A 27,721-nucleotide genomic window follows, 5' to 3' on the forward strand; every position below is an offset into this window, starting at 1 on the left:
CATCAAATTTGTACACGCAGTTACCGAAAGAAGATGAAGAGGGCTGAATTTTTCAAAAAATATAAAACAATCGATAGTGCATAAACGGTGACACTTTTACCAAGGCAATTTTTTTTTCTCCGAGAGGTCAGACCCTAACCTATGTTCTCCCCAAGTTTGTCGTGGTACTTACGGGACACCCTGTATATCCATGCTTCTCAATTCCCTCTTTTATCATTTAAACGTTGGCTATGTCGTGTATATGCAATTTGCGACCCTTAAGTATTCACAAACAACATATAATTAGTATACTTAATACAAACTCATAATAAAACAAAAGGTTAGTAAACAATTATTTAGAATTGTAGGTCTTGTCTTTTTATTTTAATATATCGGTTTTTTAACTTTCCCTGTAAAAGTATTTTGAAGTATACCCCAGTATTTTGAAAGGTACAAAATACATTTATACACTTTGTCTTTTACAGCGAAATAACGGAAATTTTTAGATGTCTTTCTACCTCTTGAAAATATTATCTTGTTTACTTCTTAGATCCTCTAGAGCAAGTTCCTTTCAGCCAATTACGTTAGCGACAACCGGAGGAATTAAAAAAAACCAAAAACTATTTAAACTAACTTTAATTAATTATAAAATTACAATATAACTTAAACCTAATTATCGTCTGACCGATGCTGTGTGTCAAATAATAATATCTTAAAATTAACTAATCTAGATTGAATCTAATAAATTAAAGAGATGATGAAATGCTGACACGAACGATGAATCAATCTGCATCTGGGTTACACGTGAATCAATGAACACGGCAACGTCAGCGATCCTCCTTGTCCCTAGGCATGTAACAAGCCCATCTTTTCTCTACATATATTTTGCCGTTACGTCGAACATAGCTTTGACGGATAAATAATCATTCAGTAATCGGTTATCAGTGTGAAAGATTTTGTGAGAAAATCCAGTATCCACTAGTATACCTATTTATTTAATGCATATCCTTACTATATTTGCAAAAATAAATAAATAAAAATATCCACTTTGAATTAAACGAGTCGTTGAAGAGGTTAATGATTCAATATTGCCGCTCGTACAGTATAAGGCATTTATTATACATTTATTCAATAATATAATGCGCCTTAAATTTGCATGCAATGATTTAAGTAGTTCTTGTAATCTTTCCACTTTTAGCCACTTTAGTTCACGAGGATCAACTGTAGTGTCGTGTTCATGAAAGAGGGGCAGCTATTACGCTTCTATTAAATATATCTGTAAATAAAGGACTCAGCAAGTAAGTTATAAAGAATTGAACATTACAAATACTTATTCGATTTAATCATATTTATTCGATATATCAACGGAGGGTAGTGCATATATCATAATTTATAAATTAGACATTGGGCGTATAAATATGGATAAATTTATGAAAGCTGTATATAGCTGGATATAAATAATTTCAAATGATGTAAGTTAATTTAATGTAATACTGTGATAATATTTAAACAATAAGACCGACTTCTATGTGACACTACAAAGTAAAAAATAAATCAAATAAATATTGGTATAAATGTTGGTTCAGTACATACCTACCTATTTCTGAAGTCTGCGCTCATATTGGACACGCTGTTTACGCCGTTATGTAACGAAATATATTGAGCGCCAACTTCAGAACTATGTACTGAACCAACATTTATTTGAATATTTTTTTACTTTGTAATGACATAGAAGTTGGTTTTTTTTTTGTTATTTTTTTCTCTTTTAACCTCGTTGGTTTTTTTTTTGTTATTTTATTACTGTTTCGCTGAGATTTCATATGTACTATGTACATTAAATTAATACGTTTATTTTTAATATAACAAAAAAATACGCTGTGTATGTATTTTTTATATACCGTGACATTATTATAAGCAAAAACTTTAGGCGCGTCTATAAACAACTCATTAATATTTATTCAAGAAGACAATGACACATGTAAAGGTACCTATTAAAAAGTTTATGAATATTGTCATTGTGTTAAGTATTTGGTACATAAAGTAAATGCTGAATTGTCATAGGACAGGGATTGGTATTTATAATTCCTGAATTTTAATACTTTGTATTGTACTTGTATTGTACACAATATAAAGGTGGTAAAATCCTCTATTATTCGACTCGGGCGACACCATCGCCACACCTATTTCTACCTAAACCAGAACACAGCAGTGTTAGGCGCTGCTGTGTTCTGGTTTGAAGGGTGTGTTAAGGGAAACGTACTTTTCCGAGGTGTTCCACCTTTGTCCTTCAGGCACATATGTAGCCGACATCATTTAGGAATCTAATCTTAATTGAGGTTGAATACGGATGTTCATGGGTGGGTTCATGGGTTCACCACGTGGACTGTATGCTTGTATGCTATTATTTAATTTAAAAAAAATGAGAAGGTACATAAATATAACTAGCAGCGAAACACGGCGTTGCTCGAGTTAAAATACATCGCATGTGCAATGGCACAAAAAACGCAAAAAAATATCACCAAAAATAAATAAAAAAAACGTTCAAGAAGTTAAATAATAAAATAAAATGAAGTTCATAAAGCTCAGTAATAAAATTTATTATTGGGGAAATGTTCATATAAATTCGGGCATAATAAAGCATGCAAAATTCGATCGTTCCAAATTGATTTAAACAGTTGCAGACATTTTGGAAGTTATACAAATCATTTCAGAAATTTCTAAAAAAATTTAGAACATTTCGGATCGATTCCAACAGTTGTAGGCACTTTGGAATTAGATCATTCCAGAAACACTTGGAACTTTCTAGATCATTCCGGATTTTTTTAAACGTTCTAGAACATTTAGGATAGGTTTCAACAGTTGTACACATTTTGTAAGTTTATCTGTATATCTGTAGATCAATTCACAAAATATACGAATTTTCTAGACCATAGATAGTACTTGCATATGGAATTATTCAATAAACAGTTTTTATTTAACTAAGAAATTAAAACAATTTAACATTTTCTAATATCACTAGCTTGTATTTCAAAATCCAAAAAATGAGCAAACAATTCCAATGATCAACAAAGCCATACCTTTGCAACTTACTAAACAATGTAACTTGGACGAACAGATTTTAAATTTTTTCTAATAAATTAAATCATATTTGCGCATGGAACTAAAGAGCCTCAGCTTCACATCGAAAAAGCCGCATGTGGCCCGCGAGCCGCAGATTGCCGATCCCTGTTTTAGACGATTCATGAAGCCTTTAATATATTCAAGATCAATTGTAACAATCGCACATATTTTGGAACTTTCTAGATCATTCCAGAAATTTTTAGAACTTTCTAGACCATATATTAGATCGATTTTATCATTTGCAGACATTCTAGAATTTTCTAGATCATTCTAGATGCTCTCTAAAACATTCTATATTGATTACAACCATCGCACACATTTTTGAACTTTCTAGATTATTCCAGATTTTTTTTGTACTTTCTCGATCATTTCGGATTATTTTATTAACTTTCCAGAAGCCCACATGAGTTAGAGAAGGACATTTATATTCACATTTACATAAGTTAGAGAAGGACAGATATATTATTTCACATTTTCGCCACCCTCAACCACCCACTTCCAAACTCCCTTACGCTCATCAGGAGATCAAGGGGTATCTGCCATTCCAACAGGAAGTTGATGGGAGTTGCGGATGATAGAGAAAACTGTGTATTTACGTACGAACATTAGCATTCATCTAGCATTTAGCTTGTACATAATCTAATCTAATACATCTAATAGCATTATATTAGATGTATTCGATTAAATTATGTACATGTAGATAAAAACAATTTAAACTGTACTTTTATTCATAAGGCCTAAAAATATCTTATGTCATAAATACATTTTTCATTTTACAGAAATGGCGGTTGTATTAAAGAAATTGTGGACAGCGTATGATTTGGTAAGCGAACAATTACCGGGTAAGTGACAAATTAGAGTTTCAAAGTTTATAATAAGATATAAATTGTTAAACCATATCTAAAGTCTTAAGATTTGATCGCAATAAGGGATCGTCGTCAACCTGCTACTGCCCCACTGCTGGGTACAAGTCTCCTCACAGAATTATAAACGTTAGGCCATAATCCACCGCACTGGCCAAGTGCTAATTATACTTTTGAGGAGCTTTTTTAACGATATCTCTGGCACACAGGTTTCCTTAATATGTTTTCCTTCACCGTTTAAGCAAGTGATAATTAATTTGTAATACATATATAACTTCAGAACCCATTAATACGTTTTTACGTTTGCTCGAAATCGGTCACCGTTTACGTTTTCGGACATACAGCGCCGCCGTGGACCGTATCAGAACTAAAATTTCTGTTAAACAAAGTTAAATTTATTAAATTCAAATTTTTTATTTTGATATTTTTCATTATTTTCAGATCCAAGGACTCGCTCGTGGCCATTTGTGGTAAAACCACCTGTAGGGATCGCCATACTTGTTCTCTATGCAGTCTTGGTTCTAAAGTGGGGGCCAAAATGGATGAAGAATCGCCAACCCTTTAACCTCGACAAGATACTTATCGTTTATAACATAGTACAAATTCTTGCTTGTGCTTATATATTTATAGAGGTAATTTGTTTTAAGGTTCAACATTAAATTATCAGCTTTTGTCATTTCACTTTTGGACAAAGTCCTCTCTTTCGTGTGCAACACCTTAACAGTTTGGAATTTGTAATTTTATTTCACGCGTCTCCATTTCTGAACCTCGATTCTCAAGAAAATCCTGTAAATTAACACGGTGGTGGATGAAGGAAAATATGAGGAAACTTGCGTACCTGAGAGATCTTTAAAAATAATTCAAAGGTATTTGAAGTCTACCAAGAAGCATTTGGCCAGCGCGGTGGACTATGGCATAATCATTCTCAGTCTGAGGGGAGAACCGTGCCCAGCAGTGGGACATTAATGAGTTGACAACGTCCCTAAGAGACAGTCCAGCTAGGTTGTCACACGAATTTCTGCTTTATAATAACAGTACAAATTGCTGTTCTAGTTTGAAGGATGTGGCAAAGAGGAGACACACAAGCCAGTCCAACTCAACCCATTGGCATTGCATCTGTTGCCAATACAGGCAGGACTTCAATTCTATTGGGGTGGTGATTGACGATGTGCGGCAATGGCCAAATGCTCTTATCTGGGGTTGATTACAGATGCCCATTGGCGGCAGTAGCCACTTACCCTCAAATATAATGCATGCTCGTTAGCTAATTGAATTTTAGATAAAAAACCCAATCAAGTGCATAAGAAGTCTAAGATCAATGTTTCTTAAAACTGCTGGATTAATACAATACTAATATTTTAGATGTTAGTTTACGCCTGGGCGACTGAATACCAATGGGTCTGCGAACCATTAGACTTTTCTGAGACACCAAAAGCTTTAAACGTCGCCAGATTCGTGTACCACTATCATTTGACGAAATATCTCGATCTACTTGATACGGTAAGTCAAATTCACACTTGAAACATTCTTAATTTTTTAATGTATGATAAGACAGGCTCACTCATATGAAGAGAGTAAACTTTGTCTTAAGGAATATACATGATACTAGCTGACCCGGCAAACGTTTTGTTGCCATATAAATAAAAAAATGTTAAGGGTGAACAACCCTTATCACTTAAGGGTATGAAAATAGATAGTAGCCGATTTTCAGACCTACTGAATATGCATATAAAATTTGGTGAAAATCGGTCTAGCCGTTTCGGAGGAGTACGGTAACTAACATTGTGATACGAGAATTTTATATATAAGACTAGCTGACCCGGCAAAAAAATGTTAAGGGTGAACAACCCTTATCACTTAGGGGGATGAAAAATAGATGTTGGCCGATTCTCATAGATACCGGATAAGCACAAAAAATTTCATCAAAATCGGTCAAGCCGTTTCGGAGGAGTATGGCAACGAAAACTGTGACACGAGAATTTTATATATTAGATTTAGATGCAGGTAAAATTTCGTTGTAGTCTAAGAGCATTTGCAACAATAATAATATTCACTATCGCTATACCGATTATGAAGGAGGTAAAACCCTCTGTGATTCGACACCGGCGCCACAGCCACACCCATATCTGCCTAATAACATCGATGTTAAAGACTACTGTGTTGTGGTTTGAAAGGTGTGGTAAGGGGGACATACGTTTCTGAGGCATTCCAGTTTAGTTGTTAGGGGTAGCGGCGCACAGGCCAACACATGGCTAACCACAGGTATGAATATTATCTTATCTGGGGTTGATTACGGAAGTCAATTGGCGGCAGTAGCCCGATTATTAATTATCAATAATTACATAAATTAAAGGTTCGTATGTGGAATTCGAAAATCATTTCCCTGGATTTAGCGGCAGCGTTCTAATAAGATTAAATATATTACATATGAATATAATACGTAGTTGTTAAGCTAGAATTTTGCGATATTTCCAGGTATTCTTCGTACTTAGAAAAAAATTCAATCAAGTATCCTTCCTACACGTTTTTCACCACATCGCTATGGTTATGGTGTCGTGGGGCGCCTTATCTTATTTGCCAGGTAATTATTGTTTTTTAAGCTATTGCATAGCTTTTATCGCAGGCTTTGAGCGGAGAGACCGAATCAAGAAATTCCGTAATGAAAATAAAACCTTAACTCGTCAACTTGAATACAAATGGCAATAATAAATATTTTTTTATAATTCGTGCGGAAATCCTAAAATTGCGTTTAGTATTTTTTATATTTCCTATTATATTATAAATATTTCCTATTACATTGTATTCAAAAATATATTACTACGTTATCCAAATAATATGTTTTACCAAATAAGCTGTGTTAAAATTCTGGATTAATAAAATAACGTAAAAGAGTGTTTGTAATTTTTAAACGTACAAGTGACAGATTTGACAGTAAAAAATCAAAACACCGTTATAATTTATGGCGCCATTTTTGCTGTTTCGTGGTGTGTTTTGTTTGCTGTGTACTGACCAATTTGCGTTTACTCCGTAGATTTATTGAAAAAAAAAAAGACTTTTGGCTTTCTCCTGACTCCGATTTGACCTTGCTATATACATTGTGACTTCGATTACCTTCGAATAACTAACTGTTAAATAAATAATTATAATTGCATAAGTTGATAAAAAATGCTATGCAATAGCTAGAGCTATTACGGGTAGACCGCGGCAGTCGCCGAGCGCCGCACGTTTTTTTTTTTATTAAATAGGAGTGGCAAAGGAGTATGCAGTGCCCTTGTACCTAAGTGTCTACAACCATCCTTGGACATTTTTTTTTTTTTTTTTTTTATTATATAAGAGTAGCAGACGAGCATGCAGTCCACCTGATGTTAAGTGGCTACTACCGCTCATGGACATCTGTAATCAACCCCAGATAGGATTAGATATTCCTACCTGAGGTCGGCCACAGATGCGCCGCTACCCCTGAGGACTAAGCTGGAACGCCTCGGAAAAGTCTGTCTCCCTTACCACACCCTTCAAACCGTAACACAGCAGCGCCTAACACCAAAATAACATTGTTCAAACCTTTAGTAAAACTAGATCTGGCGATCGTGCCTGCAGAATCAAACCACAGAGTTTTAGCCGCAGACCTAACCTGGTTTTAGCCGCCTTCGCGCGCGGACGCGGAATTGCTATTTTATTTCAACATGCACATGTCATGGTTCGGAAAAGCTGGCGCGTTTAGACTTAGCCCTGTATTATGCTAAGAGTAGTAAAGTTGCTGTGGCCGATTTCAGGTATGACTGTACTTTAGGTTGAGGTTGTACGTATAAAATTATATTGTAATCATATATGATCTTGGTTGAGGATTGATTACAGATGTCCATGATCTGCAGTTGAAGCCAATGAATAGGCAGTCGATATACTTTAAAGTGTATGTTCTTTTGCTACTTTTATACTTAAAAAAACGTATGTTTAACGAAATTCCCTTTTCAGGTGGCCATGGAGCCTTTATAGGGCTGATTAACACGTTCGTACACGTGGTGATGTATTCCTACTATCTGCTCACCGTCATCGACCCTGCCGCCAGGGAGTCCGCCTGGTGGAAGAAGCACATCACTCAGCTGCAGATTGTAAGATATTTATACTAATCTATCTTTGCACGGAAAGCTACTCCTCCTAAGCTATATCAATCCTCCTCTGAACCTCCTTCGAACAAAACTTTTTTTTTTTTATTGGAATAGCAGACGAGCATGGAGTCCATCTAATGGACATCTGTAATCAATCCCAGATTGGATAACATTCCTACCAGAGGTCGGTCACAAAAGCGCCGCTACCCATGAAGACGAAGCTGGAATTATTATTATTTTTTGTTCACGAGGGGGAAAGCTTTTAAAGGTACCCGACGCCGTAGGGGCAACGCCAGGTTATGCGGGATTTCTACCGCACTAAAACCTCCCCGGTGGCCGTCCACAGTGCTTGGTAGAGTACTCCGAGATCTCCGACGAAACACAAACGGAGTCTTCCAAGCGCGATACCCCTGTCGGTCTCTTCCCTGGGAGGAGCAATTTTCGCTCCTCCCGCGCAACAGTTGTTACGAAGGTACGCGGCCACACACACCGCCGTCCTTCCCGGGGTTGCTTGCTCGGACCGTTCAAGCTCCCTCTCTTGCCACTCGCAACCTCTGGAAGCCCCTTACGATTAATCGCCTCTTACGATTAGGAGGCGATACCGTTGGTCCCAAGACTACAGTGACAATTTAAATGAATATCTTCTTTTTATTTTCAGTTGCAACTCGCGTTATATTGTCTCTACATAAGTCTGGTAATGGTGATTCCAAATTGCGCATATCCAGCATGGCCTGCTTACGTCGTAGTGCCAAATGACTTCTTCCTTCTCTGCTTGTTCGTCGACTTCTATATAAAAACCTACGTTAAAAAGAAGCCTCAAACTAAAGCAGAAAATAAAATACAACAGAAAAAAACTGAAGAGAGCTCTGATAATGTTATTTCTGAAAATGATGTTCTGCGTGAAAGGACTTTAAACGGCTCGATGTAATTAGTGCAAGTTGGGAACGTTATTTGTATAAGTTAATTTAGTTATATTATTAGTTATGTATCCTTGTCCAGGGGTTCAAGTAATAAAAAATATAAATCTGACTTTTTCACTGGTTGTCCATTATTCTTGAATATAATAGTAAAAGAAAAAAAAGAAAATCAAAGGCGTATAGACAAAGGACCAAAGATATATATGATTTTACTAATAACAACTAATATAACTAAAAAGTAAATCTAATTCTAATTCTTTTTATAATATAGGAGTAGGTACCAGACGAGCATGCAGTTCACCTGATGGTAAGGTACTGCCGCCCATGGACATCAATCCCAGATAAGATGAGATTCCTACCTGACTAAGCTGGAATGCCTAGAAAAAAGATTTTACCACGTAGGTGGTAGTTTGTAGAAATATAAGGCTTATAAGATTATTTCTCATTAGATTTGTTTTAGTATAAATTTGATAAATAGAAGTCTATTTTAATACAACCCGTATAACATATAACACATAAACGTACATACAACAAACAAACAAAAACAAAATTATGAAGAACTATCAAGAAAGAAATTTGTACCCTTAGTATGAGTTTTTACGTTTTTACAAAAATGACTGCTTTTGTATTTGTTTGCGTATTTGGCCAAATAATTCAAATCAGCGCCCCTAGCGGAGAGTATCAAAACTGATTGGAAATGTATGGGAAAACGAAATGCAGAACGTAAACAAATACAAAAACAGTCATATTTGTAAAAACTCATACTAAGGGTATTGTGTCTATGTCAATGACACTATTATAATGTCATTCAACAAATCATTGGCTGCATAATTTCAAACAGATCCATTCAAACCCCTTCGTGAATAAAGCCGTTATTACGTGTCATAGCAATCTCGTCATATCCATAGTTGCCATCCGGCATTCGTCGAGAGATGTCGGCTGACGAACCAGTTTGAGCAAGTTTAACTTTCACTTTTGCACGTATTCCTTGCAAAACCATAAGATTTCTTATAGTACAAAAATCGCACGTAAATACGCAAAATTATGCGTAAGTGAAAAAAATAAAATAAAAATAAAATTTGTGTTGAGGTTCCCTGATTCCTTAATGCTGGGTTCTAATTCCACTCAATTTGTTTGTAAACAAGTTTGATTACATAAGTTTAAGGTTCGGTAAAAGTGCGTAGTGATAAAATAACGAGGTAAGTGGAACTTTCGTTTTTTTTTAATATTAACTTTATCGATTTGACACAAGTTTCAACTTCGGAACATTCGTAATAATATCCTAATAAGTAAAAAGTGTTTGATATACTTTTAAATTAAAATAAAATATAAGATATGTTACAAAGGTTAATAAAGGTCATACGAGTATGAGAATGTCAGAGGTCGTAGGTTCAGATAGTGCTAACATTTTATGCAGCATGAGTTTCTGAACACATTTACTTAAAGTAACAATTATTTTCAGCTTTAAGTTTGATTAAGTACAGTTTTAATTATTATTATATCTTAAAATAATTACGTAATTTGATATTTTATAAAATCTGTTTTAATAGTAAAATAAAATTACTTTGCTTTCATTTCTATGACTATCATACGTATTTAAGCTTAGAAAGTTATCTAACATGATATAAAAATATACCAAATTTATGACACTTCCGTATCCGTCCAAATTTGATATATAAAAGCTAATATGAAATAAAGTATAAAGAATTACGTATTTGGAATTGATTTAGAAATTAATTACCTTCTCAAAATGACCTATATTTATGTAACTTAATTTAATTTATCCTTGTATTATAAAGAAGAATTAAGTGTGCAAGTAATCTCGACATCCTCATATAATTTACTCGAATTAAGTTTTTTTTAAAAGGCGTATTGTGTAAGAAATATATAAGTATAATTATGGATATAGATTTTGGTTGCAAGTTCTTGCATATTGCAAATGTTGATATAACTTCATTGCATTCCTTAAAACCTGATGTTCACTTTTTTACTGCCGCCAAAATGTATGCCAAATCGCTTACTATTTTTATCATTGGCTATGTGAGAACATTTTCTGTAACACATGAAGGATTTGAACCAGTAACCCCTGACATTCTGACCGCAAACTCATTTTACTTATGACAAAAAGTTTCTCCTACGTGAGAACATAAAATGATAATTACATATTAATTAATTTCAAACTGTACACTATAATTGTGATACTTATGTAGTCCTAATAATGCAAAGGCTTCTTTGGGTTCGATTCCTGGCGAAGCAGAAATTCGTATCTTTTGCGTTTGATGTGAGAGAATAACATTGAAAGATAATAATGGAATGCTGCTGAAATATACGAAGAAGTTCCATTGATATCAGTTAAATTATAAGTTCGTATAAGTCAGTTGGTACACGTAGAAGGGTCTCTACATCGCCGTTTTCTTCAAATCAGAATACATCATATCCACTGCTATTGTTTCCGTTTAGTTGCTGTATTTAATAAAAGAAGCTGCGATATTTAGTAGATTTTTAGTAGCAAAAGTGTGCGAGGCGTAGCGTTTGATCGCTTCAACTAGCTCCTGGAAAGCATCGAAACATTCAATACTGAAGCTAAAAGTAGCTAGTCTGTTGGATTCGAATCTCTAGACCTATCTTCTTCATATAAACTTCTCAACAAATATTTATTTTCAACAGATATTTAATTTTTAAAATATTAATGTATTATTACAGATGGCTGAGATAGTTAATAGAATTTGGAAAAGATATACCTTTATTTTCGAGGACCTAACAGGTTAGTATAATTCAATTGTGTGCAATTAGCTGTACAGATTTATTGATAGACAAGTGTAATTTATAAGCATTAGACACTGTTATGTAAGATTTAATATATAAAATTGATGTTGGTATATATTTATGATTCACGATCTCAGACAACGTTAAATCGGACACCATAAAAGGAGAGACTTGTGCTTATTTCCTAAAAAAAGTTTTTATCATTATATGACTGTTACTATCGGCAATTTGTACATTTTAATATAAAATAGAGCACTGATAGTGGTTAATAAACTCCGCCTCTTGATCGAGGGGTCCGAGGCTTAAATCCCAGACATGCCTGATTTTTTAAACTTATAATTATGCGTTTTAGAAATTAATTATTACTTGCTTAAACGGTAAAGAAAAAGAACGTGAGGAAATCTGCACCTGAGAAATCTTTAAAAAATCACAGGTATGTGAAGTCTACTCGTACCAATTCGCACTTGACCAGCGCTGTGGACTATGACCTAATACTTCCCATTCTGAGAGAAAAACCCGTGCCGAGCAGTGGGATAGTAATGGGTTGATTTTGATGATTATAAATATACAATAGATATACGAGTATGTCCCTGTAGTACCGGGACCAGAATAGGGCTACGGTATCCCTTGCCTGTCGTAAGAGGCGACTAAAAGGTGCTTCCGGGGTTGCGGGCGGCAAGAGTGGGAGCTCAAACCGTCCAGCAAGCGACCCCGGGAAGGACAGCGGTTTGTGTGGTCGCATATCGCTGTAATCACCAGGGGATGTGAGAGGAGCGTAAATTGCTCTCCCCAGGGCAGAGCCCGATAAAAGGGCATCGCGTTAGTAGGACTCCGGTTGTGTTGCGTTGGAGATCCCGGAGTTCTCCACCAAACGCTGAGGACGGCCATCGGGGGGGTTTTAGTGCGGTAAAAATCCCACATAACCCAGCGTCACTCCCATGGCGTCGGGTACCTTTTGAAGGTTTCCCCCTCGTCAACAAAAACAAAGGTATAGGAGTATATAATACGCGGTTTCCTTTCCATCAATTTTCATAGAGTTGTGGTTACGGCAAAACCAATTGACAAAAATAATTAGTGGTAAATCTATCTATCCTACGTCTAGTTATTTTTTTTACAACACTATTATTTGTAAGCACCGATTTTTGCAAATTCTACCCCGTTTAGTGGACCGCAATAAAAATTGCATCTAATGTAAAGTAGTAAGAGCTGTTAATATAACTAATATTTTAAATGTAAATGTTAGTTTGTTTGTTTATTCGCTTGTTACACTTTCCCGCCTTAACTACTTAACCGATTGTCATGATATTTTGGAAACACATTGTAAAAGGACATAAAGGTAGCTTTTATCCCGAAAACAGAGGTAAAAGCCACTGTCAAGTACTTAATATATTAGATTAAAAGACAGACCACCCATGTGTATAAATGTTAATTATATAAATATAAAATAAATATATTTTACGGAGAAAGGACTATTAGCCCGGTTCTGCTTCTATATTCCTTATATTATAGAACAACTTTTATTTTTTTATTTAACTACTAACACCAAAGATTTTATGTAAGAAATTTGTAAAAGTGAAGAATCCGGTTTAATACATGTTTCCAATTTTCGCTATAATTTAAATTTTAATATGTTAATCTCTTACATTATAATCAATATACCAATTTACGTACCAATATAACATATAAAAATCACGTGTCAATTTGTTCGTAAACGGAAATATTAAAAAAACTCTAAACCTATTTTAATAAATTATATGGTTTATTTCGACCAACTGGACTCATGGCGGTCCCCCTTGGTTCGGTTTGCACGGACGTTTTCTACGAACATACAAGATGTTTTTGAAGGTGGTGGAGGTTTTTTGAAGAACCCTTTGTGGTTCGACTCCGGCGACACCACCGCCACACCTATTTCTGCCTTATAACAGCAGTGTTAAGCGCTGTTATGGTTAGAAGGGTGTGGTAAGGGAGACATAGTTTTCCATCTTAGTCCTCAGGGGTAGCGGCGCGTCTGTGGCCCACGTGGTCTGGTACGAATATCTAATCCTATCTCGATTCGAGTCGATTACAGATGTCCATGGGCGGCAGTAGTCACTTACCATCAGGCGGACTGCATGCTCGTCTGCTACTCCATATTATAAAAAAGATCTTGAAAGGCAATTGTGATACTTTAAGACCTAGTAAATACCATTGTTGAGAACATTTTTCTTCAGGCAAGGCAAGGTTCTCGGCCCCGCTAGTAACCTTATAAATCTTAGTTCATATATTAATATATCACTTTCCCTTACTTTCATCACCTTTTACTCTAGCTGCTGATATGTTCAAAGATAATTTCGAGTCGGTATGTATTACATTTGTACACCCCTACCCTGTATTTCATGCATATGTATTGTTTTCTGTCAACAACTCTATGGTTGTCTGGAAGAGATCGCTTTTATGTGACTACTATATACTTTTCATTACGTATACTCGTATGTACCTATATGAACATTTGTCATCTATTATTCGGTGTATTTTTTGTATTGTATTGTATTGTAATACTTATATTGACGTTTTTGTGATTTATATATAACTGACGTATTTTCAGTGTTTTTGCTTATTTGAACGATACATAAACACACCGTTATTTCTATCTGTCTTTATGGACCAACTCGCCGAGAGAGCGAACTGTAAATATGTGGATATTTTGCGTTTGTATTATTTAACTAAAACTGCATACGGTATGCCTGTAGACTAACCTCAATCACAAGAAATTGCTTAGGAACTCAGATCAAAAAAGGCAGAAAGTCTCGAAACATTGAATTAAAGTCAAAACCTTGTAAATGTTGCGAATGATTTTTTATGTTTAATTTTTAGGTGCACTTTTTAAACAGTAACAAGCATGCAGTTGATCTGAGGGTAATTGGCAATTACCTTCCATACATGTCTATAATCAATCTTAGATTCCTATCCACGTTTGTCTATCAAAGGTCGAAATTTGACAATGACTAATAGTTAGAAACTGCAGAAATTGGAAACCTCCGGAGTCAACCGGAAATCGCGGAAGATTTTACAAAATGAAATAAAACTCTGACATAAATGTTGGTTTTTTTTTTTTCAAAGCCTTTGTAATTCGTCCATATATCATCTGATCTGAAATTCTTTAAATTTGGTATTATTTAAAAAATGTAAGCATGATTTACATCGGCCAACGGTGGTAATATACTCCGGCGAGTGTGTGTTGTTGTTTGAAGGATGTGGTAAGGGATATATGCTTTTTCGAGGCATTCCAGCTTAGTCCTCAGGGGCAGCGGCGCATCTGAGTTTGACCTCGGGTATAAATCTGATCTTATCTGAAATTGATTACAGATGTCCATGGGTAAAAGTAACCATCAGGTGGACTGCATGCTCGTCTACTCTAATATTATAAAAAAGGGAAGCAAAAGTTGGTACCAAAGACCTGTATCTAGCGTACTAACCTGTGGTTATATTGTACTGTGTCTATATTTTGTTGTCTTAGGTTACAAGTAGGTGCTATTACACTATAAGAGAACCACCGCAAGCAACGGTGAGATGAGACCATAAAATATTTATTGAAGTGAAAATTTTCAAGGTTTCGTGACAGCAAAATGCTAGTGTTTAAGTTATATCTATGGCTTTGAGTAGCTAAAGTTGTATTTATTATTCTAATTAAGTTGTATTTTTATTTTGTATTGTAGTTATGAAGCCATTAAGTTTTAATAAATAAATCATATAAATAAATATAATTTGAAGTGCCGATACTGATGTTAAAATCAAATTAATCTAAATTAAAAAATATGCAATTTTAATATTACAATCGCGTTGAAAAATCAAAATACAATTTTATGATGTTTTCACTTCTGTTGGCAATCCTCATGACTGCCTCAGATTTTTATTCTGAGTTCTGTTACCTACAACAAAGCAGGAAAAGATAATAATATAACATCGTTGTTGCTTTATAACTATTCCTCCATCAAACCTTAGCAATCCGATGGACTAAACACTTTACCAACCGCCCAAACCCAACTTCACTAACCCAAATAAAATAAATAATGAATTTAAGTAATCATACTGAGTTTGGGTATTTGTGTTCATTTTTTGCATGCGTCCGTGACACGCATAATGCAACGCAAATGCACGCAAGCACGCACGATTTTTCGAAATTACGTGCGTATTAGAAATTAATTATCACTTGCCAACACGTCGAAGGAAAACATCGTGAGGAAACGTACACACTTGATAATTATTCGAAAATAAGGAAAGTAGTTCTCAAAGATGTGTGAATTGAAGGTATTAGAACCCTTTGTGGTTCGACTCCGCTAACTATGCTAAACTTTTATAAGATCACAGTCTATCGGTTTTATAAAGCCAATCTAGGTATCTTAAGAATATAGCAACGAGATTAGCAGTTACTGCGCTGCGGCGAATTGATCTCATATCTTTACAGTACACTACCCGTACCGTAAATAATGAGGGTCATTTACCGCATTTTCTTCTTAAATTATACCCTAGTAGAGCCACATGACATACATATAACTGAAAATTTGTACCTTCTTTGGAATGACAATAGCGCCATCTGTCAAAAATTGGTCGTACCAACTCAGAAATCCTCGAGGGTTCAAGGACAACATTTTTGCTTAAGATCGTATCATGATCAAATGCATGGTTTACGATTCTATAACGGACATATAGACAACCATTCATTTATAGATTTTTTATAATATTGGAGTAGCAAACGAAAATACAGTCCATCCGATAGTAAGTAGTGATGATAATGATGGTAAGTGAACACTGCCGCCTATGGATATCTTTAATAGCACCATATAAGACTAGATTCCCACTCGTGGTGGGCTACAGATGCATTGCTAGTTGCTACTCTTCAGGAACAAGTTGGGACGACTTGAACAAGTATGTCTTCCTTATCGTCAAACCGCCCCACTGCTAGGCACGGATTTATCTCAGGGGGATGTAGGTCATAGTCCGCAGCGCTGAATATGTGCGAATTGTCACACCCTTGTGATAGGGGGTTAGGCCATAGTCAACAGTGCCCGCTAAGTGCGAATTGCCACACCCTTTAAACCAAAACATAATCACGCTTAACACTACTATTATTAAGTAACTAAGGGTGCCAATATGGTAGTCCATATTCGCACTTCTTGGGCAGTTGGACTAATATATAATTATTTTCTAAATTCCAGATCCCAGGACCAATACCTGGTTCCTCGTGGCTCGTCCTTACCAAGGCATGGCGATTCTAGCCCTTTACCTGATGTTTGTCCTGAAGTGGGGCCCTCGGTGGATGAAGAATCGTCCTGCCTACAATATAAACAAAGTCCTAATAGTCCATAATATTTTTCAAGTCATAGCATCAGCCTGGACCTTTTGTGCGGTAAGTGTTAATGCATTTATGTAAAGTGTATGCATTTGTGTAATTAGAGTAGAAAATCTTATATACCTGATGTTAAGCAATCAATAGTAGAAATATGACTTTTAAACAACTAGGGATGCAGTCCTAAAGTCGACCATGCGACATGCGATGGTGTATAGTCTGATTCATAATTAGGTGTCCAAAATGTAAACAAAGAAATGTCACTGTCAAAGTTTACAAGAAACAAAAACTTTAACAAATTCAACAAAAAACGAAAATTTAACAACTATACACAATTTAACAAACGCGCTATGAAAATGAGAAAACATTCGAGTTCGATCACAATCACGAAAACGAATAATATCAGCTACGAAACTTAAAAATGACGGCAAAAGAAATGTTTTGGATTCCGATAGTGTTACCATTATCACATTTTAATGTTCTACCATAAACCTTGTTTTTTATTATTATTACTATATGGAACGAAATTGAGATAATATAAATATTAGAAAATGTAAATTAATCTTAATTTATTTAGATTATTATTTTATTAGTTGAAAAATAATTCACATAATTTGAGATCTGTCTTCATGATTTGGATTGAGACGCATCACCACACTGGAAACCTAAATACTGTTGTTATAGTAGAAATATGTGAGGCGATAGTGCCTCCGTAGTTGCTCCATTAGAGCTGAGAATTATTTACTAGATGACGGACTTCTTTAGTCTTATTCTTTGGCATCTCGTAAAACCCAAACGGCTTGAAAGTGTCGGTGGATTCGTCTAAATTGTGAAAGTGTCTTAGGCTTGCTTTCATTCTTACCTTCAGTTAATTATTTGAAATCAATCGGGTTTTTCTTTTTATAATGATTACTAGTCTAAGTACGTAATCTAAAATATATGTGCTATCTAAGATTAAAAAATCGGCACACTAGGTCATTTAGAACGTGAGATACTCATCAAATACGATGATGACGTTTTAAAGCAAGTACAAGTTTTCAAGCAAGTGTTTACATTCACTAGATTTCTACGTAAACGATCCTTTTGAGGAAATATCTAATCTACATCGAACGAGAATATTACGGGTACAGTTATGTCGCAACCGAGTTCTAGGTTAAGCATGAATGAAACGCAATCGTTACTTTACGTTATGTAGTGAGCTAAGCAGACCTATAAGATTTACTGTAATATTAGGTAAGTTATAATAAAGCTATCAACACACACGAACCGGCTACATCACAATTTTTTTTGCTTTGATGATTATCTTCTTTATTATTTATTTATTTATTTAATTATTACAAAATCCACAGCTCTTAAAATCATACAAATACATTTCTTATATGGTATTTCTTACGACCAATTCCGGATTTACATTTGTTTAACTAAAGAACTTATAACAGCACGAATAACGGTTTTATAAATAGGTATTAATATATATAAACACAGGTATACTCGTAAATACTATAAATATATAATGAATATAAATATGTTATGTCTGTTTTAATATGACTTAACCTAACTTTACTTATGTATGAGTCTCTGTACACTACAGTTATGTCGCTGTATCTTGATATGTGCCGTATCGTAACATAAATTAATCAAGTTATAATATCGATAAAGTATAGCCCTTGTTATATAATTTATTGTGAAAATGCATATTATGTAATATATATGTTAATATATAAATAACACTTAAAAGAAGAATAAGCACTAATGGTTAGGTGCGTGTCTTTCTTAATAAACGGAATGGAATAGGATATAGCCCAGTTTATTTACGTTAGCAAAATAATGTATGTAAATAATGTACTATGATAATAATAATAAAAATATATTATTATCCTTATCATAATACAATTATATTATTATAGCGAATTTCTAAAAATAACTTGTGGACGTTGTACAAAATAATACAAAGGGAGCTGTCATGTAACTATTGATTGGCCATCCATATATAATTTTGCACCGTAGATGTTGATTTTTGTGACCCATATTTTTTACTATTTCGATAACAATTTACGCTATCGTTACACACTCGATAGCGTTTCGTGCTTCCCGCGGCACGAGAGAGAGCTCACCTAATTGCAGGCATAGAAAGCATGGCGGCTAACTGCCTTGGAAAGGAAACACCTATGTTGTATCAGTAGATATCACAGATTATGATATATATTTTAATAATCACGTATACTCCATCGTTATGTAGAGATTTATTGATTAGTTGTTTAACGATTATGTCTTTAATTCCTTAGTTGAGGTGGATTTACAAATGATATTTCGCATTAACATTTCATCTGGTCAAAATTAGGTAGGACTACAACCTTATTTGCATTTCCGATTTAAAAAAATATTATCTTAACAGTCAGACAAAAATAAGACTAATATTTAATAAGTACACTACAAATAAGAGCCATGATTTTTTAAATCAAATACTATTATGAAGAGAAATAATGAATTTGAAAACAATATAAATAAATACTCATACGTAGAGAAGTAGCTCTAAAAAATTATTAATAATTATTATTGTATTATAATTAAAAATAAGAGTACGTGGAATCAGATGGAAGCTGGTAGAACCCTTTATGGTTCGCCTCCAGAGGCACCATCGCCACACCTATTTATGCCTCATAACAGCGGCATTAATCGCTACCGTATTTTGGTTTGGTGGGTTGTGTTAAGGAAGACATACTTTTCCGAGGCGTTCCAGCTTAATCCTAACGGGTAGCTGCACATCCGTGGCCGATCTCTGTACCCTTTCCATGAGTTTTCAAAACATCCCGCAATTTTACGCTACTTTTACTCAATCCATTATTCTGTTCCGTTTGCTTGAGTTCAAGTATTTTTGTCTGCCTCACATGTTCGGAAAAAAGAGAAACAAAACATAAAGCATCATTTTGTCAATTTAGACATTTAACGTACGTTACTGACACTATAATTCTGATACAATCCGCTAGGGGCGCTGATTGGAAATTGTATGGGCAATACGTAAACAAATACCAAAACAGTCATATTTGCCATAACGTAAAATCTCATGGTAAGGGTACTGGTAGGAATATACGAGTATCTAATTCTACACGGGGTTGATTACACATGACCATGGGCGGCAGTAGCCACTTACAATCAGGTGGACTGCATGCTCGCCTACTACTCCGATATTATAAAAAAAAAATATCGATTACCGCTTAGAATTTCATGAATATAATGTAATGTACATTCAAGGTTTCCTAGTTTCTACGTAAGATGACTTGTGATTTTACGTGGAATTTTGGTTAACCACAAACAGTTTTGTTGGAACCTTTGACCTTACGAACGTGCTGTTTCATGTCCCGTAGTTTTAAATGACATCCGAAAATGCATATAAAACTAGACAGTCATTCATGTACTAACGTACTTTTGTATACGATAAGCCTTTGATAAGTAAAGTAGAATAGTACATTACAATACGAGGACGAAAAATTTTTTTCTGACAAGTGTGAGTTTGCAGGCCGAGCCGCAGGCGAGGACTGCAATCACACGAGTCAGAAAAACATTTTTCGTCCGCGTGTTGTATAAAATTTTATATTACTATTGCGTGTTGTATAAAATTTTATCGGAAATGGGGGTTTTGCGCACGCGAAGCGTGCGTAAAACGTCCATTTACGCACGCCGTGATATAAAGATACTTCTACGCCTTGAAATTGGATGAAGCCACAAAAGCCTGATCTGACAGTTATTTTTTGAATTCTTGATTAGTTTTTATTAGTAAAAACATTTTTAGAGAAAATGTACTTATCAATACTACGTAATTCACGTACCTAATTAATAAATAAGTATTTCAAACATTTTAGATACATTTTAGCACGGAGACGTCTCAAAACTTTATTTACGCAACAAATTAAATTCTCAAAACTGGTTACACTTTCTTGTTAGGAGTGATCTATCCATATATTTTACTCATCTAAGCTTTAAGCCAGTTTTTTTGTCTTGGTTAAGATAAAACCCGCATCAACCCGCATCATCCATCATGAATCAATTTGCTGTGCCTTATGTATTTAATCTTATCCAATTTGTTTACATGTCTATACCCGTTTACCCAAGGATTGTGACAGGAAAAAAATCAACCTAACATATTTTTATTGTAAAAAAATCATATTATGGGCTGAAAATATATCCTTTCACTTACTTCGATATACAATAAAACATTTGTATTATGTTATGTTCCAGGGGGTATGGTACGGCTGGGGCTGGGATTACAAGTGGATCTGCGAGCCTGTGGATTTTTCCTCATCCCAAAAAGCCATCATGGTCGCGAAGGTCACATATGCTTACTATCTGATCAAGTACATGGATCTTATGGATACGGTATGTATTAAGATTTCTTTAAACTTTTGACAACAGAGGGGAGTGGAATCTTACTAAATTTCACTTTTTTTATAATATCGTAGTAGCAGACGAGCATGCAGTCCACTCGATGATAAGTGGTTACTGCCACCCATAGACATCTGTAATAAGCTCCAGATACGATTAGATATTCCTACTACTTCCTAGATTTGCCGCTACCCTTGAGGACTAAGCTTCGGAACGCTTCGGAAAAATATGTCTCCCTTACCATACCCTTCAAACCCAAACACAGTAGCGCTTGATACTACTGTTAATAGGCAGAAATAGATGTGATGGTGGTCCCGCCGGAGTCGAACCAGAAAGGGTTCTACCGCCTTCAAAACTTGGCCATCTTGGGTTTAAGATTAGTCTTGAAAAATACTTACTTTGATGACATTTCATATCACGACAGAGCCGTTTGTTATCGAGTTTCGGCTAATATGCTTTAGCACAATCAATAACAACTAAAAGGCTAACTTAAAAAATGTATATGCTTGATTCTCCATTATTATTTCAATTGTATGGAGTCGAAAACCTAGTCGAGCAAGAAAACTGAGCCAATGTAAGACAGTATCGGGTTGATGATAATACCGTAGACCTTGTTCAGGAATTTATGAATAACGAGCTTTTGCCCGCGGCTTCGCTCGCATTACGAAGTTATATTTTCATCACCTATTTTATCACCTTGGGGGTAGAATTGATCAAAATCCTTTCTTAGCGGATGCCTACGTCATAACATCTACTTGCATGCCAAATGTCACCCTGATCCTTCCAGTGGTTTGGGCTGTGCGTTGATAGATCACTATGTCAGTCAGTCACCTTTGAGTTATATATATTTAGATGTGTGACTATTAAAATTGCTGGGTTCATATTAATCATTATGCGGAATAGAATAAGTAAATAACTTGTTAGTCTGTTGATATACGGCTTTTACTACACATTATATTATAATATGAATAATACGAGTATATTATATAATACGATCTATGATACTGGTACGGTTGTTAGTTAGTTCTAATTAAGTGAAAAAGAGAGTTTCTAATGCTCCCCGATAGAGAAATGATTTAAGGACCTCAGACTCGCGAGTAGTGAAGGGTGGAGATACATTAGAATTCCAAAATACCGGATTTTTAACATTATTTTGTTTCTTTTCCAGGTTTTCTTTGTGCTTCGAAAGAAAACAAACCAAGTGTCCTTTCTCCACGTCTACCACCACACCAGCATGGTTATGTTGAGTTGGGGTTCCATCACATATTTACCAGGTATGTGTAAAATTTAACTGCTTATTAGCGAATACTCTAATTTGTCGAGCCGCGTGGCGAAGCGGTCACCATACCGGTCTGACGCGCAAAGATATCTAAATGATGAATTTAGATTTCTGTTTCTGGGTCTGGGTGTTTGTGTATTTGTCTATGTGTGTGTCCATGGCACCCACGACACAGGGAATCCTAGTGTGGGACTGCGAGTGTAGAAAGTGTTTGTTTATTTGTTTATTTAATTGATAGTATGGTTACCACGTATATACTGTAATAAGGCACAAATAGGACACAAAGGAAATTGAAAAAAATTACTCTTACTTTAAATTTGGCATAAATGCATTTTGAGCCTCCAGGACAAAGTTAGAACTAAAATTTTTACTTCTTATGTAAGTCACTTAACATCCACGACCTCACATCAAAACGTAGATATGCTACAAATCGGTATTTTTTCTGAGTTTTGGAATTTATTTCGTAAGTTATTTTATTTGAGATTTTGTTGTACGTATCTATATTATTGTTTATTGTACTTGTACTTAAGTTCTTGGAATATATGATATATCTTCCTATCTACCTAATTGCAGGAGGCCACGCCAGTCTGATTGGTGTGATCAACTCGTTCGTCCACGTGGTCATGTACACCTACTACCTGCTGAGTGTCATCACACCGAGCGTCAAGAACAGTGTTGGATGGAAGAAACACATCACACAACTGCAAATTGTAAGAGTCCTTTTTATTTGAAAATGAGGAGCTATCAGCTAGCTGGATACAGGTACAGATATGGAGGATACTAGCTGACCCGGCAAACTTTGTACCGCCTCAAAATCTATTTATCAAATATATTTCACATAAAATATAGCCTATGTTACTCGTAGATAAATGTAATTTTAAAATCGGTCCAGTAATTTTTGAGCCTATTCATTACAACCTAACAAACAAAGTTTTCCTCTTTATAATATTAGTGTTGATTGTTTTCTGTAAAGCAACAATAGCTTAAAGGTTTAAAATTTGGCCATAGAAAATAGGGCCAAGGTGTGAATCCCAGGCATACACCACCAACTTTTCGAAGTTATATGCTTATTAAACTAAATTAACAAAAGCTTAAAAACGGAGAAGAAAACCTTCGAGAGGAAACTCCTGGGAGTTCTTCAAAAATCGTAAGCGTAATGGACAATTACCCCACCCCTTTCAATTTAAAGATGGCCCGACTCCGAAGAACGATGACTCCTCTGTGTGAGGGAGGGATTTATAACAGCGTAAATGCAATACAAAATAATTTTGCTTTCGCAATTAAAAAATAAATTAAAGTAAGGCTACCGAAGAAACACAGCTTAATACTCTTGAGATAATCATATTCCCAGACCGACCACATTTAGAAAATCACATTGGATCTTGTATAACTTTATCTGCATTGAAACTTATATAAATTTACATGAAAGTAAATCCGTTTTCCAGATCCAACTACTGTGGTGCTGCATTCACATCAGCATCCTGATCTTCAAATCGGAGTGCGCGTATCCTCGCTGGGTGTCGTTTCTCATACTACCAGGAGATGTCTTCATGTTGTCTCTCTTCGTAGACTTCTACTTCAGAGCGTACATTAGAAGACCGAAAGTACAATCTAATGGAGTTAAAAAAGACTGAAATTCCTTTCCTAAATACGATTAAGACTAGTAGCGTTTGATGAACAAATTTAAAAGAGTTCAAATTTTAGGTGACATTAAATCAATGAGATTAAATAATTGCTACTTTACAATTGAATGTATTTTGGGTATAACATATTATTATTAGGCATATATTTTAGTATATTAATTTTAGCATATTGACGATATTGTTATTGATGTGTATGTTTTGTAAGTCTAGTCCTTCAAAACGCAGATTATTATTATTGTAATGTCTTCTAAGGGCAGTATTCTTACGTGAACAAGTACCGAGGGCATTATTCCTGTCGCGAATGTTTACGCAGGTCCCGTATGCACGCATACATTAGCTTGCTGCAATGTTTTCGCGACCCGTATGCCTCACGCACGTTTAAAACTATAATTATGATGCAAGTTATTTTTTTTTATAATATAGAAGTAGCAGACGAGCATGCAGTCCACCTGATGGTAAGTGGCTACTGCCGCCCATGGACATTTGTAATCAACCCCAGATAGGATTAGATATTCCTACCTGAGGTCGGCCACAGTTGCGCCGCAACTCCTGAGAACTAAGCTGGAACGCCTCGAAAAAGTATGTCTCCCTTGCCACACCCTTCAAACCAGAACACAGCAGCGCTTAACACTTAAAAACTTTAAAACTGGTGTTATAAGGCAGAAATAGGTGTGGCGGTGGTGCCGCCGGAGTCGAACCACAAAGGGTTCTACCACCTTCCAAAGTGTCACGCGTGACGTAAAACGCGTGACAGGAAAGGTGTCCTTAGTGCACGTTTACGTTTAACTCGCGGGAGGGGTGTGTACATATGTTGACCACCTCCACAGTATGGAGAAGTGTTATGAACTAGCGCCAGTACAAGTCAGGCGGTCAATGTGAACGCGGCTTGTGAGGTCCATCGAAAGATTTGACAATTTCTGCCTACTATACAATGTCAAATGTGAATTTTTAGTAGATAAAATTTACATAGATTAATTATTAATAACGAGCATAATATATGCGTATTACAGAGCGTATTACATGAACACTTGATGATTTTTTTAACGAGTTATAGAGGTAATAACTAATTATTTACTAAAAAATTTTTAGAGACTAAGTAGATATAATACTTAACACAATTTTTAATGTTGCAAATTATACTTACCGATTTTACTGTAAATAATCATGATTATAATAACAACATACACTATAAACATTATGTTATTTTATTTACCCCAAAAATGTATATTATGATCCAACATGTTCAAATTCTTCATCTCTTCCTCAGCACTATTACAAATGATTCGCCACTACTTGTAACGTAACATAATGTAACGTAATGTAATGTAACGTCACTTCACGTCACGTCACATCACGTCACTTCACGTCACGTCACATCACGACATAACGTAACAAAACATTAGCATTATGTTATCCCTAAAATTTGTTTTCCTTGTAATCCTTTACATCTGTCAGTTTTGTATTTACAAACTCGTACTGAATAAATTTACCGACTGGAAGAAAAATTAAGGGAGTGATATTCTCACTGCCTTATCGCAATGGGGCATTTGCGACTAAATAAACTAACTAACCAAGTAAACTAATCACAAGCCAGTAACATAAAAAGTCATGGTGGGGGTTACCATGACTTTTTACGTTTTGACAAATATGACTGTTTTGGTATTTGTTCACGTATTGCCCATACAAATTCCAATCAGCGCCCCTAGCGGATTGTATTAGAATTATAATGTCAGTAATGTAACATTAAATGTCTAAATTGACAAAATGACGCTTTATGTTTTGTCTCTCTGTTTTGAGAACATGTTAGGGAGCCAATAAGACTTGAGCACTTACTTATTGTTACGTTTACTCAGTCTACTAAAGCATAATGATTGAGTAAACGTAACGAACGAACGAACAGAATAATGGATTGAGTAAACGTAACGTAAAATTGTGGGATGTTTTGAAAACTCATGGTAATGGTAAAGTGTATGACCGTGAGTTGATAAGCGAGTTCATTGGACAAGTTAAACGTCGCGTGTGTAGTGTGGGAAGTATGTTAGTGTTAATACTTTGTATTGTGACGATGACGAGGCACATTTAGAAGTTAGGAAGGTAAATGTATGACGCGTGATGTTATATAAAGTTAACACGTTAAAAGCCTAGTCTACTCCTCATTATACATACACCTTTGGAAACTTCTTCAAAAAAGAACTAAGAAATGCAGGGGTGTAAGGAATGTCACGATGGTTTCATTCACTAATCTTTGATAAGTAAAGATACTTCGTCGCCTTGAAATTGAATGAAGCCACAAAAAGGCTGACTTGTCAGTTATTTTTTTGGATTCTTAACAAATAAAAACATTTTTAGAGACAATTTACGAATAAATAACGAATAATAATAATAAATAGGTATTTAAAATATTTTAGGGACATTGGGATTTGAACCTCGGGCCCCCCGATGGAGGGACCGAGTTACAACCATTGGGCTATTACTGCCATAGTACTACATATTAATAGATTAGTTATTCTGCATACAACGTTATATCCGATCACGCATGGCAATACTAAATTTTATACAAGGAACACTGGCTTATATACAACTTTTATTATTAATTAGATATAAAATAAATTTTATTTACCTGTGAGAAATAATAAATAATAAGTTACTAGGATATTTACACTAATAGTATCGTTTTTTAACATAGTAAAAAAACACATTTCAACAGATTGTGTTTGGGCCTTTCATTGTATTTTTTTCATTTTTTACGCAAAAAGTTACGTTGAACAGTAATTTTTGGTTACATGTGTTTTTTTCTGATTTTTAACCGACTTCAAAAAGGAGGTGGTTATCAATTCGGCCGGTATCTTTTTTTTTATGTATGTACACGAATTACTCCGCCGTTAGTGAACCGATTTTAATAATTATTTTTTTATTATGTAGAGACGAGCTGGAAGTTGGTCCCATTTAAATATGGTTAGGATCCATCGATGGGTTCTGGAGAAAATGAGGGGAACTCCTTCACCCATGTAAATATAACAGCCGTAACTTCGCCGTTTATGAACCTATTTTAATGCCTTTAATTTCGTGTGTGGACTATTGCTACAAGTTGGTCCCATTTAAATATGATGAGGATCAGAGTGGGTTCTGGAGACTAAATATCTAACTCCTCAACCAATGGGAATAGTCGTGTTTGAAGATATTTGGTGTAGGTTCTAATGAAATTACAAAGCCAGTTCATCATTGACTATTTAAGGGTCTGATAATGTGGCTCGGAGACAAAATATGTAACTCCTCAACCGATGGGAATAATTTAGTTGTGTTTGAAGATATTTGGTGTAGGTTCTAATGAAATTGCAAAGC

The 27,721-nt window shown here is 35.1% G+C and overlaps 2 protein-coding genes across 2 annotated transcripts; both read left to right on the forward strand.

Annotated features, from left to right (window-relative positions):
- The first annotated feature begins 1,190 nt into the window (after positions 1–1,190).
- Positions 1,191–9,105, forward strand: LOC140750622 (very long chain fatty acid elongase 1-like). Its single transcript, XM_073084288.1, has 7 exons — positions 1,191–1,277; positions 3,879–3,941; positions 4,404–4,594; positions 5,325–5,462; positions 6,438–6,543; positions 7,935–8,071; positions 8,727–9,105. The coding sequence occupies exons 2-7, from the start codon at positions 3,881–3,883 to the stop codon at positions 8,994–8,996; spliced, it is 903 nt and encodes a 300-aa protein (XP_072940389.1). The 5' UTR covers positions 1,191–1,277; positions 3,879–3,880; the 3' UTR covers positions 8,997–9,105.
- A 774-nt stretch (positions 9,106–9,879) lies between these two features.
- Positions 9,880–25,572, forward strand: LOC140750625 (very long chain fatty acid elongase 7-like). The gene is made up of 7 exons (XM_073084290.1): positions 9,880–10,184; positions 11,689–11,749; positions 16,947–17,137; positions 21,314–21,451; positions 22,626–22,731; positions 23,310–23,446; positions 24,182–25,572. Exons 2-7 carry the CDS (start codon positions 11,689–11,691, stop codon positions 24,368–24,370), a joined length of 822 nt encoding a protein of 273 aa, XP_072940391.1. The 5' UTR covers positions 9,880–10,184; the 3' UTR covers positions 24,371–25,572.
- The last annotated feature ends 2,149 nt before the right edge of the window (positions 25,573–27,721 follow it).

This window comes from Epargyreus clarus, unplaced genomic scaffold (genome assembly GCF_041222505.1).
Source record: "Epargyreus clarus isolate Ecla_fem2 unplaced genomic scaffold, WU_Ecla_fem_2.2 ptg000021l, whole genome shotgun sequence".
Lineage (NCBI taxonomy): Eukaryota > Metazoa > Arthropoda > Insecta > Lepidoptera > Hesperiidae > Epargyreus > Epargyreus clarus.

Coding starts and splice junctions, on each gene's coding strand:
- LOC140750622 (XM_073084288.1), top strand. CDS start 3,881: ATGGCGGTTGTATTAAAGAAATTGTGGACAGCGTATGATTTGGTAAGC. Junction 5,463..6,437: donor ATCTCGATCTACTTGATACG/GTAAGTCAAATT, acceptor CGATATTTCCAG/GTATTCTTCGTACTTAGAAA. Junction 8,072..8,726: donor ACATCACTCAGCTGCAGATT/GTAAGATATTTA, acceptor TTTTATTTTCAG/TTGCAACTCGCGTTATATTG.
- LOC140750625 (XM_073084290.1), top strand. CDS start 11,689: ATGGCTGAGATAGTTAATAGAATTTGGAAAAGATATACCTTTATTTTC. Junction 11,750..16,946: donor TATTTTCGAGGACCTAACAG/GTTAGTATAATT, acceptor TCTAAATTCCAG/ATCCCAGGACCAATACCTGG. Junction 23,447..24,181: donor ACATCACACAACTGCAAATT/GTAAGAGTCCTT, acceptor TCCGTTTTCCAG/ATCCAACTACTGTGGTGCTG.